Here is a 17,405-nt window from a genome sequence, read left to right on the forward strand (position 1 = left end):
ACCGGTACATTACAATCCTGCTTGGAGAAAAGATGAATGATTTATGATCGGTGAAAAAAACGAGGTTTTATCCCACTGTGCAAGCAGACTACACGGTGTATGTAGTCATGAAGTCACTTTCTTATTTTTAAACGGGTAATCGCCCCTCTTACCTCATCTGGATCAGCCGCTGAACCCGCAACAAAACTCTGCTTACACTGCGGTTTGTTGCGGCAGCCCATCGTGATTGGTTTGAAGACTAAGTGGTCCTGTGGTAATGTACAGGATTCGTATCGCTTTGTAAGGTAAAGTCTAACTCTAAAACTTGAATTTACGTCAATGATTTATTCACAAAAACAAGAAAATCAAAATACAGTAACAATAGAGCAGTGGAATTTACGACATATCATCTTTAAATTGCAGTTCAAGTCAAAAAATTCTGGTTTGAACTAGCACTAACAGCACCAGTTGTAGAATGCTCTTGACAAAACATGCGTTGTAGCAAGAGATTAAATAAAAAAGTACTTGAAACAAAATCTGTGACGAACATAGGCATTAAATTAATGACTAACCAAGCTAACAAAATCCGTTCTTTTTACATTGATTTAACGTCAACATTTTCCAAAATGACGGATTTTGCTAGCTGAGATGAAGGTCAAACAACATGCACGGATGCATAAAAAACAACACCTTTAACAAATGATATCCAATAAAAAATGACGTTTTGATTTGTCATTTTATGAGCACATTTTCCGAGACTCTCTTTACTCTAAAGAGGCTGTTTGGGCTTTGAAAAGCTGCAGGCCTGCAGCAATAGGTTGTGGTAACAAAACAAACAAACAAGCAGTTTCTCAAAAAAACAATACAACCAGACCCCGCTTGAAAATTCAAGAGATCTATCATTCTACTTTGTTTGCAAAAATAAAGCTGCAAGTGACGTTAAATTTCAAAAGTGAAAGCTTCCAGAAGCTCCGAAAATTATTCCCAGCTTTTTATAACTGATCCAGAATAAAGACCAACTTTAACATCAATTAATGTTTTTGGACGTTGAAGCGATGTGAGTTTCAATACCTTGCTGACTGCCTCCGGGGTGAAAGATCGTGAATTATTTATTATGTCCTTTGCGAAAACGTAGAGTGCTGCTTGGCTGAGCTAGCAGGCAGCAGCACTGAGCTATATTAAAGTTTTACAACACTTATTCAGGTAAGATTTTAAACCTTGACGTCAACCAAACCAACCACAATTGGCAAGCGTGTGGTGGCTACTGTACGGCAATAGTAACAAGACCTCGAAGGTCTGAGCATACATTAAGTACATCTAGGCTAATTTCTGTTTTGATTATTACCAATTCATATATCACCGAGTTTAGATTTTTGTGAAACCAAATAATCTTATATTGAAATGCCCAGAGGCAGTATCCCAGCTTCAAAGAGAATATCACACAGCGCATGAACACATGTGAATGAGTTGAAGGACTGGTTATATTAACATCTTTCAGATGTATGATAAATTACGTGAACTTCACACGAAACACCATCAGTTTGAATGGTATTGGCATACCAGCAAAAATATAGGTCTTTGTGGAAAACTCATGAAACAAGCTTTTTCCGGTCGCACTGTAAACATTATAAGTGTTTGTAAGTTGTATTCCTGCGCAAAAAGTCATTTCAATACTTGAGTGATGCATATCATACTGAATCAAGCTTGCCTATGGCAGCCTTGTCCAAAAAGCAATCTGACTAAAACTTTGGTGGCTCAATGCAAGAAAAAAAACTTTTACACCGAAACTACACGAAACACGTTTTCAGAAAAGCACCATGTGCCGTGTACAGTGCTTCAATTCGTAAAAAAAGTGAAGAAACCTCCAGCCAATCTGGCAAAGCTTCGTGCTTCGTGGCAAAGTACACAGTATATCTATTCCAAAGAGTTTATGTATGTAAATTTGCTATGCATGGTGCTGCGCATCATGTTGAACAAACCGTTTCATTTTTTTAAATTCCGTGTCTATCTTATAAAAAAGATATTTTTTAGCTCACATAAGAATTATGGTTGAACGCGGCCTTGTCACGGCCTTTTTATTTGAAGGCCTTAAAAATAATTTAACATCTCGAAGAACAAAATCGGATTAGAATGGCATTTAACTTTTCTCAGGTTAACCAATAATTTAAAAATAATTGCAGAAAATAAAGTTGTAGAGCTGACAAGCAACATTTTCAAGGAGAGCATGCTCTTAGTGAACATTCCTATGAAGCAAAAATCTGCAACGTTTTTGGTTTTACTTACAAGTTCTTCAAATGTCTTGAACATGCACGCAGCAATTGAAAAATTACATAATAATATTTCTCAACAAAACAATGAAAAACAAAATTTCCGTGTGAGCACTCGTTTAGTACCAGTTGAGAGGACTGTTCAAAGAAATTCAATATGTCAAGAATGGTCAATGGTCATGTTCAAAACTTGTCGGCGATTTGTGCAATCCATTTATCGTTACTGGTTGGAAACCATTGTTGATGGACCAATACAGTCTTCCACAGCAACCATCAATTTCACAATGATTAGTTACGTTTGACAAAAATTTGAAAATGTTGATATTGGTTGATATTGTGAAAATTAAGTAAAAAAATTAACTTTTAAAATGTTTTACCACGAGAAAACGCCTGGGTGTGTCATGCCACAAAGCACAAGGTTGGTTTGCTCATAGATAAAACAACAGCGCAACTGTAAGTGAAAATTTGGTAACGAAAGTGTCACATGCATTGAAGGTCTGATGCAAGAACTAACCAAAAAAAGCCAAGTTTTTGAGACGACCGGAATACAGGAAATTTACATCAAAATAAAGCGCTGCATATATCACAGGAAACATGCACGCCAATAAACACTAGAGATTTTAATCACTGCCACAGTGTGAGATATTTCTGTATTAGACATTCTCTTGAGTGTCCTGACAGTGTATAAATAAAATTGAACTCGGAAACACAGTTTTCTTTCACTCACATTACACTTTTATCATGTATAACGACAGCGAAACTATATTACCAACGGAAAATTGGATTTTATTCGAGTTATTATAATGAACTGTATTACTGTAACTAAGCTAACATTTAGGCCTAATCCATAATCTATTAACAAAACTTAATAAAAACATGAATATTGATCATGTAACTGAACCACTTCATACAGTTACATATAATGCTTAGTATAAAGTAAAAACAAACACAAATTAATTTCGTGTAGTTGTGCAGTAGTAACAAAACTAAATTTAAACTAATTGAAGGGTGAGAAATTACGTTGAACAGCAGCATGTTTGATGAAGCTGTCATACTGTCAACATTGCTACATACATTTTTATTAGATTTGAACAAACTCTTGTATCACGGGTTGTATACACGTGTCGTACAGTAATCATGCACAAATAATCGGAACCACTGCTTTGGTGGAGAATTTAATTTGTTGTCACTAACATGCAAAAAAAATCCTGAAATTAAAAATAATGATCATCATGACAGCGATATTATAGAAATGGTAATGCAAATTGCAAATTACCATCAGCCTTGAAGAAGCAAAGTGGAAGCTGAAGTAAATGATCATTATTTTGTAATTTCACATGCTTAGCAAAACAAAAATTCATTTCAAAAAAACAATGCTAAATCTAAAACGGAAATTTGAGAATCAATGCTTTGATATTCATTACTATGCTCATACACAGCTTCACTGATGCACATTTTAACAAGTTTAAAATTGTCATTTTCTAATTAGTTAATCTTTATTGTTGTAAGGACTCCATTTCAAGTCGTGTTGCAATCAAACTTAAAGAACCATGGGATCATTGCAATGCAGAACATGCTTTACAGTAGGTCAGGTAATTAATCAAATGAATTTAGTCAGGTAACTGGACAGTTGAAATTATAGAAAAATATGTGAACAGACTGACACCAAATTAACAATAAATTACACATAAATATAACATGCATGCAGCTATCAACAGTTTTAAAGCAATTATATGAAATAATTACAACGAAATACAGAATATTAATAAACAGTTACAACACATTTCATAAGATCAAATCAACAGCCTTCACCATTCTTGAGTGAAGTTAAGAAAACCAAAACTGACAGTGTGTTGAAGATATATTATACATGGGCCATGGGGGCCGGGGGGTTTAAGGAGCTTCAGCATGTCTGTTAAATTGTTGTGAAGATGATCCTCGGATCTGTGGTTGGTTTAACATCCCAAGTGATGTAGCTCGTTTCATGTTTGCACTCGCAGGAGGAGCAAGAGATTCTTGATCTGGCACTCCAGTGATTCTACTCACAAGTTTTGCACTGCTTCTTTTAAGGGATGCCCGAAGACGGTTGAAGGATCCACTTCTTCGAAGAGTCCCGCTTCCATCGCCACTCCATTCAACTTTCGGTTCTTCTCCATCGTGCGGATTGGTGTATTGCACTTTGTCTCTGTTTCTGTCAACTGGTGTCTGTTTCCTTTGAGGCATCGCTTGAGCATTTGAACGGGTTGCACAATTTTCCAGAGTTTGAGCAGCTTCATACTTACCTTGTCGACGATATAGAGCACCAAGGTTCTTTAATGTAGTGGTTACAGTGGGACTATCCACTTTTGCTGCCTTGTACCAACCTCCATAATCATTGTGTGGAGTTGAATCTTTTTGCTGGCCAGAGTACATATTCGCTTCTCGTTCCTCTGCATGCATCCAAATTGGTTTATTTTTTTCATCAATGCTTCCAAAATCTTTTTCATGGGCCTGAGTTAAAACTTGTTTGTATAACGTTTCTGCTTGTTTAAACTTTCCTTGCTTCATGTATGCTGAGGCAAGATTATTCTTTGTCTTTGCAACGTTTGGATCATCAGGACCAAGGTTGTTTTCGTATATCTGAAGAGCACGTTTGTAATACTTCTCAACCTCTTCATATTTACTCTGATTCTGACACAACAAAGCAAGATTGTTCAACTGCTTTGCCACATCAGGGTGGTCCTTTCCAAGAACAGTTTCTCGAATTCCAAGTGCTCGCTTACATAGGGGTTCAGCTTCTTTGTATTTCCCACGCTTGCCGTATAAAACTGCAAGATTGTTTAAAGTAGCAGCAACAGCAGGGTGATCAGGGCCTAGTGTCTTCTCTCGAATTGCTAAAGCATCATTCAACAGATTTCCAGCTTCTTTGTATTTGTTTTGATCTCGGTAAACAAGTGCTAAAATATTAAGCATAGTTGCTACATCTGGATGGTCGTGCCCAGAAGTTTTTTCAAGGTCTTCTAATGCTTGTTTGCAAAGTGGCACGGCAACTTCATATCTACCTTGACTGGCATACTGTATGACCAGATTATGCAGTGTACGCAAACGAGCTGGTATCTCATAGCCACCACTAGCGACAGAGCCTGAACCCATTTGGTTTAACGGAGCTGACTGCACACCTCCAACAGATGGCAAATCTTCATCTGGTGAAGGTGCATTGAACAAGTCTTCTGTGCTGTTTGAAATAGGTTTTAAACCATCTGTGGCTTTTTCAGCAACATCATCATCAAACTTTTGAATCGATTTCATAAATTCCAAATGGTTCTTTTCTTCTTCCAACTGCACTATTTTCTGCTCTGACATTTGCAACTTATTCTGTGTATTGGCTAACTCATCACGAAGCCAAGCGTTTTCTTGACAGAGACGCTTAATCAGTGCTTTTGATCGCTGCTTTTCAGACTCCATAGTATTAAGGTGACATGACAAAGATACCATCATCTCTGCCTCTCCCAAACCAAGCTCAATCATTTCCAATGACTTTTTGATAATATTGGATTTCTCTTCAACTAAGTTAACATCATCATCCTTTTCTCGGCGAATGGCATTTAAAGTAGCCAAGAGACTATGCAAAATGGAGTTATGCTCATTCTTCAACTGTTCTAGACCTTGCATCACAGCGCGAGTGTTGGCTACAACATTGTCATGACCTTGTCGGTTGTCCTGCTTTTCAGCAACATCTACATCAGATGAATTAGCTTGTAAAATGCTGTTAAAATTGCCATTATCATTTACAGGTGACGACTCAGACATTTTGTAGCAGAACTGAAATATCCCTGCAGTAATCTGACATCAATTAATTATACCTGAAAAGCAAATCAGTAAAACTTTTTGAATTAAATTTACCATGTAGGCAATTGTATAATTATATACAAACTTTAATTCCAACTCAAAAATTTTGTATTCCACATTCCATGTTTTTGATTTTGTACAGATAAATACAATACTTGTAATCACAAGCTTATTATGCTGAAACTGAAGCAAGTAAAAAATTGCTCACTGACTCTAAAACTCGCAGTGTCATTCACAAAGTGACAAACAAGATAACCGACATAGCAATTCAAAAAAACTTAAAAACATATATATATACATCAGTGACGTTCGGTGGCTTAAACTGTTGGGAAAGCAACTTGGAAACATGCTGCAGCAAGGTAGTAGACACGAAGGACGTAACCGTCGGGCGAAGCCCGAAGGCAACACTTCCAGCGGGGGGTCTGGGGGACCTCCCCCAGAAATTTTTGAAAAACACTTCCAATTTGGTGCGCTCTGAGAGCATTTCCAAAACAAATCAAAAATAAAAATCTGTCAAATTGTGCTTCGCCTATGTCGTGATCATACATCCATTTAATGTTTAGAAGTCATGAACAATCTTAATTTTAACGTTGCAGGACCAAAATCCTGTGTTAGACATGGAATAATAGTTGTCTAAATGTTTAATTCGTCATGAATGTTAATTCTCAGATATTCAGTTAAGCCTACAATACAAAAACTAACACTTAGGCCTAAACATTACAACCGCAAGCAATTTGTACAAAAAGCTGGATAAGTTTGCCTCCTGCGTATAGAAGCTTAACAAACTAAATATTGCATCCGCACCTGAACGTTCATTGGCGAAGTAACGTTATATCAACGCTGTAAAAAGGGCAAAGGCATGACTATGAAAGCTAGTACAGTAGGCTAAAGTACATGGCGAGAAGACATCAAAAAACAGCAACAAGCTTTTTGGCATTATGATGCTGTGCGTGTACCGTGACGAGATACCATTCTGACGAGTTAGTCTAGTCCAGTGGTTCTTAACCTGGGCGCTACCGCCCCCTAGTGGGCGCTGTTAACTTTTAGAGGGGCGGAAATATTCAGGGGGCGTTATAGGGGGCGCTACATTCAGAAGGTGTAACGATATTTTCCTCACTGCAAATTTGCTTTAGTAGTTTTGCTGGGGGTACGAGAATCCACCGAGGATGAGGAGCTATATACAGTATAGAGATTGTGTTTAACAAGGGAAGTAGTGATTCTCTCTCAGAGCATTCTATGTTGGCCTATACAGCACAATGCACAACACCATCCGACAAGCGTGGCTGTCGGATGGTGTTGTGCATGGCCTTTGTTGTTGATAATGGGCATTGTTTCCCTTTCCTTGTAGTAAGTAAATGGCATTTTGTGGTCAGCTTTTGGCAGGGACAGCGGGCAGGCAGTGCAAGCAAACCATAAGGACTGGTCATAATAATAGTCAGTCAATAATGGTTATTAGTGTAACTCTTACTAACTACTAAAAAATCAGCAGAGATGTGCCTTAAGACTTTTAAGTTAAGAGCCTTAAGGCACATCTGTGCTGATTTTTTAGTATTAAAACTAACATCGGCTTAAACTAGTTTTTTCTTACTAACTAATAACTAATTACTACTGGCTGTAGGCTAGCCTTATAGTCTTGGAAGAAAATGTCATTAGTAGGCTACAGCCCTTATATTATGGTGGGCGCCAGACTATGGAAATCTCTGAAAAGGGGCGCTGGGGAAAAAAAGGTTAAGAACCACTGGTCTAGTCGCTCTAGCAAATGTACGCATTGATGTCACTGGGAAAGCACAACTAACCTACCATAACCATAACACATCTGATTGGCTAAGCAGCTGGTGACGTTTTGCAAAACGGGTGAGGATTGGTTAAAACGAAGGCGTTTTTTGACATTTTTGAATCTGGGAAAGCAAGTTTGATAGTTGCTTACCTGGAGCCTCAGTGATTGTTTCTGACAGAAGCGTATGCGTCAATTGGCATTTATAGGCAAGACATGCGGTTTGGTGAGGACTTAGACTACTCACAAGCGTTATGAGTAATTCTAGTCACGAATACAGTAATTTTCAAGTTAAAATAGACGTGATAAAAATAATAAGTTAAACCTAGAATTCAGTCATTATATTTTGCATAGTTTTTGCTAAGGTAAGCACTGCTTTCCTTGCTTTCCCTCACCGATTGTCACTGATATACATACACTGAATGTCAACTAAAGAAAAAGACCACAAAACAAACAGATCAAATATTATATGTTATAGAAATGGAAAAAATCTGAAGCCACAATTAGGTTGATGACAGTATTGCCAGGTGATGTCAAGTGATTTTCTCTATGGCAGCTTCAAAGCTTTCACAACAGCAATACCATATCACCTGTGGGTTTCATTGCAGAGCGCCTTTAAATAGGTGTTTGCTCTTTCAAATGCAGGAGTGAACACAGTCCACTTCTTTCACCATTTCTTCTAGAATTTTAAAATTTCCCCAATCACAATTTGTACCCCAATATCTGTTATTATACAATAATCTCTCCAAACTGGGAAAAGAATTTCAGGTTTTATAAAGTTAACCAACTTACAAGGACAAATGGAGTAAGCTGGTATGAACACATGCCAAGAAAGGATGAAGCTTTGTCTGAAAAGTATTGACTTTGAAAGTGGATGTAAAGAAGAAACTGGAAAATCTAAAAAAAAGCGATGGACAGAACAAAATGAAGTATTGACGAAGACAATCGTTACAAAGAAAGAATCGGTCACCCACGGCGCATATGTGTGTATACAAACTTTGATGATGACAATGTGGGAGTCATCTGACAGTGATGCATGGCTGGTTGATGATGTGGTTTGGTTTTTTCCTTTACATGCAAAGGAAAAGGTCAAGGATCAAAGATAGGCCAGGGACAACAAACCTTAAGCTATAATCACACTATATGGCAAAATAAATAAATAATCACTCATTGTGACACAATACAGGAAGAATAGATATGAAATGACATTGGTGCATAGCCGTACGAGCCAGGGGGGGCAGCCGCCCCCCCTGTTGTTTCAAAACGTCGCGAATCCGGGCAAAATCTTAAAATTATTAGGGCAAAAATTGCTATATAAAAAGCTACAAAATTGCATGAATTAAGAAAAACTATAAATTAATATCTTTTACCTATCAAACTAAGTACAGCCTCTTATTTGCACAAGAAATGTGCCGCAAAATTTTCATTTGGCACACCCGTACTGATGTATTGTATTGCATGGTGATCAAACTATAGTATGAAATGCATTTAACCAACTGCATCATGCCAATTTGGGCAGCCACCAAAATATGTCTCTAATACTTTTGTGAAACTGCCCAAATCAAAACACAAAATTTGCCATATAGCTAATTTTAATAATTTTCACAAATGCATTGTGTTGATTTGGGCAGCTAAAAACATGAAATTATTTGATGAAACTGATTAGTCTGTTTATGCAACTGCCCAAATTAGCGTGAGGCAGTTTACCCAAAATGAACAAATTCATTAATTTTTCCCATTTACATAACTGTATCGTTTAGATTAAGGCAACAAAAAATATGAAATTATCTGATCATAGTCTATTTATAAAACTGCCCAAATTGGCATGATGCAGTTGCCTCGCATCAAAATGTACAAAGTCTTTAATTTTTTTCATAATATCCATAAATGCATCATCTTGATTTGGGCAACTACAAAATATGAATTTATATAAATCTGGTGAATAGCCTACCGGTACTTTTACAAAACAATTCGGGTGAGGAGGTCACAGTACTTTTTCAACCATAAATGGACATAGCTAAGCAACACCACCACAACATTTAACAAAAACATGTTATATATACCTGTTAAAAGTACTGTAATGTTAAGGTGTTGCTTAGCTTTGTTTGGTTACTTTTATAAAAAGGTTCTGCTACTATTCAGCGAGTTCCCTTTTCGGCCAGAGCCTTTTTCGGCGAGTTTCCTATTCGGCGATTTTTTGAAAATCCAACGACGCTTTCTGCAAATCCGATGATTGAATATTATTCAATATTCAGACATTGAATCAATGTAAATACGAACTGTTAGGCTAATTGGGTTCTTTGAATCCTACGTCACTGTCTGTATGCAAACTTAGAATATATTAAACTTAGTTATTTTTGTCATCAAATTACCTAGCCTAACTATATTTTTAGAAGTAGTGCTGCCAGACCTTTTTATTTTTGTACTAAAATTCGTATCATCAAAACTACTTTAATTGATTGAACAAAGTTTATTTGAACAGAAGTAGTATGTCTGTGTTTTATTACATTTAATTATAATTTCTCTATTGTTATGTACTTTTTTCTGAATCCTCATGGTCACCCTGAGCCGGTTTCCTGCAATGTTTATTTTTCTGAGTCTTTTATGACATCACAACTGAATATTTAAGTGGCCTTGTTTATTATTTGTGGTGTGTAAAACAATATTTGTTACTCCTACTTACCATGCTCTTCAAAGATGAATTCATTTGTTCTATCTTGAATACTTTGGTAAGAAGTTCTAGCTAGCTGGTGATCAGTGGCGTAGCCAAGGGGGGGGGGACGGAGGGGGGGTATTGCAAAGAGCGAGTTTTGCCATTACCAAGCATTTAAATATCTCAGCCAGGAATTAGCAACAAGAAAACATAGAGAATTGTAGCTTTATTTCTGGGGGGAGGCCCCCCAGACCCTCCCACTGCTGGGTGTCGTCATAAGCGAAACACGCCCTCAACCCCCGCCCTTTCAAAATTAGGCTGGCTACGCCACTGCTGGTGATCTTGTTATGTTACTTTTTCACTGTTATCATCAGGGATAGTTATCATACACCGCATAGCCTACATTATATTTGGGCAATTTCTATAAAAGCGTGCACATTTGGGCAAATTTACTTTCTGCCCCCCCAAAATGCTTTGGTCTCGTACGGCTATGCATTGGTGCCATCCATGTTCCATTTCTTTAGACATTCTGACAAACACTCGCTTCCTGAACATCACTGCGAAGTCACTGTATTATTGTTTAATCGACAGTAACCAAATGAAATAACTTCCTTGTTATATTTAAAACTCATTGGTAGTATTGGAGTTGCATTTGTCAATTGTATATTATGAAAAAAAACTAGGTGTCGTAGGATCAGGGCCGGATTTAGCTGATGGGGGGCCGGGGTACTTTTAGATCAGGGGGCCCCTCTGCAAAAACATTTTTCGCGCCTACGGCGCGAAGAACTACCCCTGCGTCTACAGTAGCATCAATCCAGCACTGCACAGCATTTTGCACAAACTTCAAAGGCTGAAAGGAGGAAAAAATAACACAAAATCACATTTTTCCCACGTAGGGGGGCCCTTCAAAAGTCGGGGGGCCCGGGGCACCTGCCCCCCCTAAATCCGGGCCTGCGTATGATTTATGCTCTCAAGCTTTCAGAACAACACATGCAAAAGTCAAATGCAAACATGCACGTTAACCTCCCTTCATTCCGGTCCCTGGAAAGTTGTCTTACGCAACAGATTTGAAACTCAGGAATCTGGTGTCTCAATCGATTTCTGTTCATACGTCAAAATACCCTTTGCTGATAAATTTCTGATCAGTCAACCATGAACGATCGCAAAACGTAACCAAGACGAAACCACAGAAAACGACGCAAATGCCCGCCACTTTTTTCTATTATTCAACCTAATTAAGCTTCTATTCTGAATAATTTTTACATAGAATTCTAACATGAACCATACAGATTCAGTTAAGCTAACTTTTCTAAGTTGGACAAAGCGCATTTCCTTGCATAAGTGCTGCATGAAACTACCACTTATTTCAGATCCTGCGAATTCATGTCTGTCGGTCTGAAAAACCAGCAACGAAATACCAGACTGCTGCTTTCTCAACCGTAACAAATTCGACGTCATTATAAAGAAACAAAAATTTATCTTGCTCTTTTTATTCCACCAATCAAAACTACGCGCTCTGTGAAAGATTCAACCAATCAGACTTCATATCGCGGGGTCACAACCTTTGCCCACTGCACCAAGTACTATCATGTTGTTGTGCTCCATTTTCAATTTGCTAAAAGGTTTTCTAAAATTTTCAGATTTTGAATAGGAATTTTACGATTTTTAGATTAAAATAGCCATTGAATTTTGTGCAAGAACATTGGAAAACATATGGATAAGGCATGACAGTTTTTTTGTGTAGTTTTGACGACGTACAAGATATTGCTAGTTGTTTTTTTTCAGCTCTTCATGTTGGTTTTAAGTGAGAGATTCAAGGATTGCGCTTGGTAGTTCTACAGTTTGCGTCGTCAGTTTTGTGAAATGTGTCGCAGATGTTCTGGAATATATGTTCGTTTACCTGTTATAGACTGAAATAAGTAACTTTTTTCAAAAAACTGTGGGCTAGTTTAGATTACTTAAACATATTATTTTGTGATTAGAATGAGAATGCTTAATTTGATAAAGTAACTGAGCAACTAACCAGGCGAAGTAAGATAAATTGTGTCTATGCCAATTGATCAAGCCACTTCGTAGAAGTATCTTCAATTGTTTTACAAGATAATATAGACTTTGCTATATATTTTCTTGAAAGATAAATATGCCGAAGCTGTTTTGGAAGTCTAAAAGTGAAGTAAACTAAATTAAACTGAAGTTAGCCTCTAGACAGTATTTTGAAACTGCATGTTAGGTTGTTGGGAATGTACTAACAGTGCCTGTTGCCAGGCTAAAAAAATTCAGTCGGGCAAGCATGTGTTTAATCCAGAAAAAAACATTCTTCGTTTGAATTTTTTTGTCATTCCAAAGCCAAGCTATTGGATTTTTGGCATTTTGTGGGACAAAATGGTTTTTCTTGTGATTTACAATTTTTAAAAGTACGGTACTCAATTTGCTCAAGTATTCAATCTCATGTGTGTTTAAGCATTAAACTAAACTGAAATTAGTTGTATACATCCAATTTAAGATCCTCACAATCAAAAGCAATACTTCAAATCTTAATTTTTGACAGTTATAATTGCAATAAAAAATGGTGTGTTTATGAATGCACAATTAGTGCGCATGCTTGAACTCCGCAACAAAAACTAACAATAGGTTAGACCCTTAGTGCCAAAATCTTAAAGAAAAAGTCTAAATAAAAAAAAATTTCCATTTTTCTGTTAGTAAAATTAGAGCTGCCCTTGAAGCATCTTGATCAAACACAAACCTATAGAATTTGTTCTTGATTGTTATGTGGCTTTTATGATGTTAGGACGTTATGGCTGCCATTTTGTCAGCTAGATTGCAATTGCCTTGTTCTGAAAAATGAAAATTGCAATGACTGTCATATAATAAAAGTTGAACATTAAAATACATGTCATAAAATTGTTGATTTTGTACACTATTATCTTACACAACAATACAGTCATCAAATTGATATTTTTAATATGTGAAGCAATGCCAACCACTTCTTTTGAAGTCATATTTAGTTGCATACTACAATATCCTACCAATTTCAATGTTAAATTAATTACATATCTAAAATATATATTTTTTAAATTCCAATGTTCTATTGTCTTGTTTTAAGGAACAAACTATTCATTGTATTATAATCACAACAATTTTTATTGGGAAAAAATAAATGAAGTAAAGTTTCAGGTGATTTTTTTGGTTTTAGCAAACTAATTGAAAAAAAGGAAAATTAGGAATTTATATAATTAAATTCTTAACTGTTTTTTTTTGCAGTTTTTGGGTAGTCATGGTAAGTGTCACATGATGGTAAATAAGTAGGACTTACAAAATTTTTATCAAACACCAAAATGGGTAGAAATACAAATAAAAAAAGTTTTAAAGATTGCTTCCCTGTCAATTTTGACTAATTTAATGTTGTTTTGATCGCTTTTTGTGCACTTTTAGGTCCAATAATGAATTTTTGATCAAGACTTGTTTAAAAGTTTTCAAGCATTTTTTTAGAAGTTTGAATAACAAGATTTAATTTTAAATTCAAGTTTCTTTTTAAATATAAATTTTCTTTTACGACTACAGCAGAATTTCAATGATTTATTTGTTGAAGGTTTGTATGGTATTGCTTGAGCTTAAAGTAAAAAGTCTGACGTCTGACTGAGGTTTCCCCACCTTTTGCAAATAGCTTACATGAGGCACATTTCACCACAGACCTGAAATAGGTCAATTTAATTGTCAGTGAGTAAGGTGTTTGCTTTGGAATATTTCATTAGTACCTTGGTTTTTGAGATGTCTCTAAAACTTTGCTGGCACTACTCATAAGTTCATTGCTGAAACCATGCAAATTTTGCAAAAATGTAGAAAATTACATGTTTTTTTTTCTGATTTTGTGAGAAGGTACGACTATGTGCCCGGGTGCAACCTAGTTCGTACCGTGAACAGTTCGTACCCTCAGTTCATACCCTGAAAAGATCGAGAGAAAAAATTCAAAAAAAGCTGAAGTCGCTGATCGCAGTTTAATAGCACAAACCCAAACTCGCTGATTGGAGTTTCCGCAAACAAACTCGAGGGTTAGGGTTAGCGGAAACTGCGGAAAAATATTTGCGAAAACTGCGATTAGTGAGGGTTAGAGCATAGATTACTCTATGGTTAGGGTAAAGGTTAGCGGAAAATGTTTGCGGAAACTACGATCAGCGATGGTTAGGGTTAGAGAGCATAGATTACTCGATTGTTAGAGTTAGGGCCGCGTTAGGGTAAGCGAAAACTGCGGTTAACGGAAACTGCAGAAAAATGTTTGCGGAAACTGCGATCAGCGAGGGTTAGGGTTAGAGCATAGATTACTCTATGGTTAGAGTTAGGGTAAAGGTTAGCGGAAACTGCGGGAAAATGCTTGCGGAAACTGCGGTCAGCGAGGTTAGGGTTAGAGCATAGATTACTCTATGGTTAGAGAGTTAGGGTTAGCGGAAACTGCGGGAAAATGTTTGCGGAAACTGCGATCAGCGAAGGTTAGGGTTAGAGCATAGATTAGTCTATGGTTAGGGTTAGCGGAAACCGCGGAAAAATTTTTGCGAAACTGTGTTGAGTTAGGGTTAGCGAAAACTGCGATCAACGACTTCGGCTTTGTGCTAACTTTCTCTCGATCTTTTCAGGGAGAAAATGTTTGCGGAAACTGCAATCAGCGACTTCCGCTTTTTTTAATTTTTTTTCTCGATCTTTTCAGGGTACGAACTGAGGGTACGAACTAGGTTGCATCCTATGTGCCCCCTCCTTAGGTCCGTTACTGTGATAGATAGAGCTCGACCGATATCACTTTTTCAGGCCGATACCGATATTTATGAAATTTTTAGGCCGATACCGATATATATCGGCCGATATATATCAATTACGAAAAATTTGTTACCAACAAGGTTATTAAGCAACAAACCAGTCCAAGAAAGTTTATGCATTGGTTGCTGTCATAGGCGCCGAGTTTTCAAAATAGCTGGGTGGGCGAACACATACTGTCACGTCACGTCGTGATCACCAATAATAATGTAGAACTCCACTGTTGTTTTCCTGCCACCAAGGTCCAAGATCTAGGCTTCCTAGTTCCTACTACTATAAATTGCAAATATCTAGCGATAAACTGCGCTATTGAACCGAGCTTACATTGAATCTACAATAGAACAGTTAACGAAGGAGTTGAATTGTAACTAATGAGTGACAACCAACGGTTTCATCCGGCCAAACCAACACGTGTGCACTGTTCAGTAGTGCACAGTTTAATATCAGTGACGTAACAGACGCAACTGTGATGGTTGAGACGACAACATAGAGCATTTTAGCAGCAGAGTTAATTGATGACGTCGTTTGAGAGAAAATTACTCCTTTGAAGAACAATGCTACAGTTTTTACACCGATTTAACATCTGGCGATGTTAAAACGATGTAACAGCAGTGGAAATTGCGGTCAGACTTTTGCTGCGAATGAACCCAGACAGCAAAATCCGTCATTTTTACATTGCTGTGACGTCTGCAGACATTGAACCAATGTAAAAATGACAGATTTTGCTGTCTGGAAGTTCCTCACAGGTTTGCGCAGTTTACTTGATTTATAGCACTGGGCTACGAGTGGCAGAGTGGAGACAAACAGCGCGGCTGGACACTTTTGCTCGTTTAACGACGAATCAACGTTGTTTAACGTTGCATGAATGTAACATGGCAATAATTGACGAAAACTAATCGCTTAATTAGTAGGTCTAGTAGGGCCTATCATATGGCGACAAAACCTTGCGAATAAGGTAAGTAGGCTAGTATTAGAAGGTGGCAGATGGTTACAGAAATTTTTGGACTTAAAATTGAATTAATTTTTTTTTTTAATTCCTGAAATGTCCAGCGGGCGCGGCCCACTCGCCCGGGACTCGGCGCAGGTGGTTGCTTGCTTAATTACGCCTCATAACTTCCACCAAAAGAGGTCGTGTGGCTTCTTGCGTCACAATGCTCTGGGCACGAATCGGAAAACTTCTATAATGACTAGGGCCATTTAAAGTCATTAAAGTCATATTTTTTTCTATGCATCAGTAAGTCGTGAAATCAATTTTAACGCAAAAACCGCATCCCTATGAGGTATATTAAGAAAGTTATGAAGTCATATAAAGTCATATTTTCCTGGTTAGGTCATAAATCAGCTTTTTAAGTTATAGAGTCATATTTTTGAGTTATAAAGTCATACCGTTGTATACTTTAAATAAAAAATACCAATTTAAGCGGTAAAGCAATTAAGCACTAAGAAAGTAAGGCAATTTCTGATTGAACGAAGGCAAACTGTAGGATTAGCCTACATAACACTTACAGTCACAGACCTATATTTTATGAGGTCACACATTGAGGTCAACTTAATACTCAAAATGGAAAGTTGTACGTACACCATCAAAGAGGCCCATGCTCATCTAAATGCCCTTGATTTCGGAAAAGATCCGCTTGAGCTCAAAAATTACATTAAGAAGCGATTGGACAAAAACGATGTGAAACAAATTATGGAGCTACAAAGACAAGACATTTCACCAGCGCTTTATGCAAAACTGCAGAAGTATCAACCCACATCAGCGTCTGTGGAGCGCTCATTTTCCTTACTAAAGTTATTTTTACGTCCAACACTACATGAAACTGTACTACAACAGTGGTTTAAAATAAAAATGGATGTGTATTACTGTTATGTTGTGTATGTTTTACTCTTTAGTTCCGTGAGTGACGTTGTGCGCATATGAAAACAAACGATTTTCACAAAAAGTCATATTTTCCAAAAAATAAAGTCATATTATTGATTTTTTAAGGTCATATAAAAATGGCCCTAATAATGACGCTACTATTTTCTTCTGTGCAAAGTTTCACTAGGCTTTTTTCTTTGGGTTTATTTTTGCAACTTCTACAATGACGCTACTATTTTC

The 17,405-nt window shown here is 37.1% G+C and overlaps 1 protein-coding gene across 1 annotated transcript; it reads right to left on the reverse strand.

Moving 5' to 3' along the window:
- Positions 1-304: 304 nt before the first annotated feature.
- LOC145766186 (kinesin light chain 1-like) lies at positions 305-6,078 on the reverse strand. Its single transcript, XM_082577845.1, has 2 exons — positions 5,483-6,078; positions 305-5,428 (listed from the first exon to the last, which is right to left on the reverse strand). Exons 1-2 carry the CDS (start codon positions 6,033-6,035, stop codon positions 4,140-4,142), a joined length of 1,842 nt encoding a protein of 613 aa, XP_082433971.1. The 5' UTR covers positions 6,036-6,078; the 3' UTR covers positions 305-4,139.
- Between the last annotated feature and the right edge of the window lie 11,327 nt (positions 6,079-17,405).

Source organism: Aplidium turbinatum, chromosome 3, assembly GCF_918807975.1.
Source record: "Aplidium turbinatum chromosome 3, kaAplTurb1.1, whole genome shotgun sequence".
Lineage (NCBI taxonomy): Eukaryota > Metazoa > Chordata > Ascidiacea > Aplousobranchia > Polyclinidae > Aplidium > Aplidium turbinatum.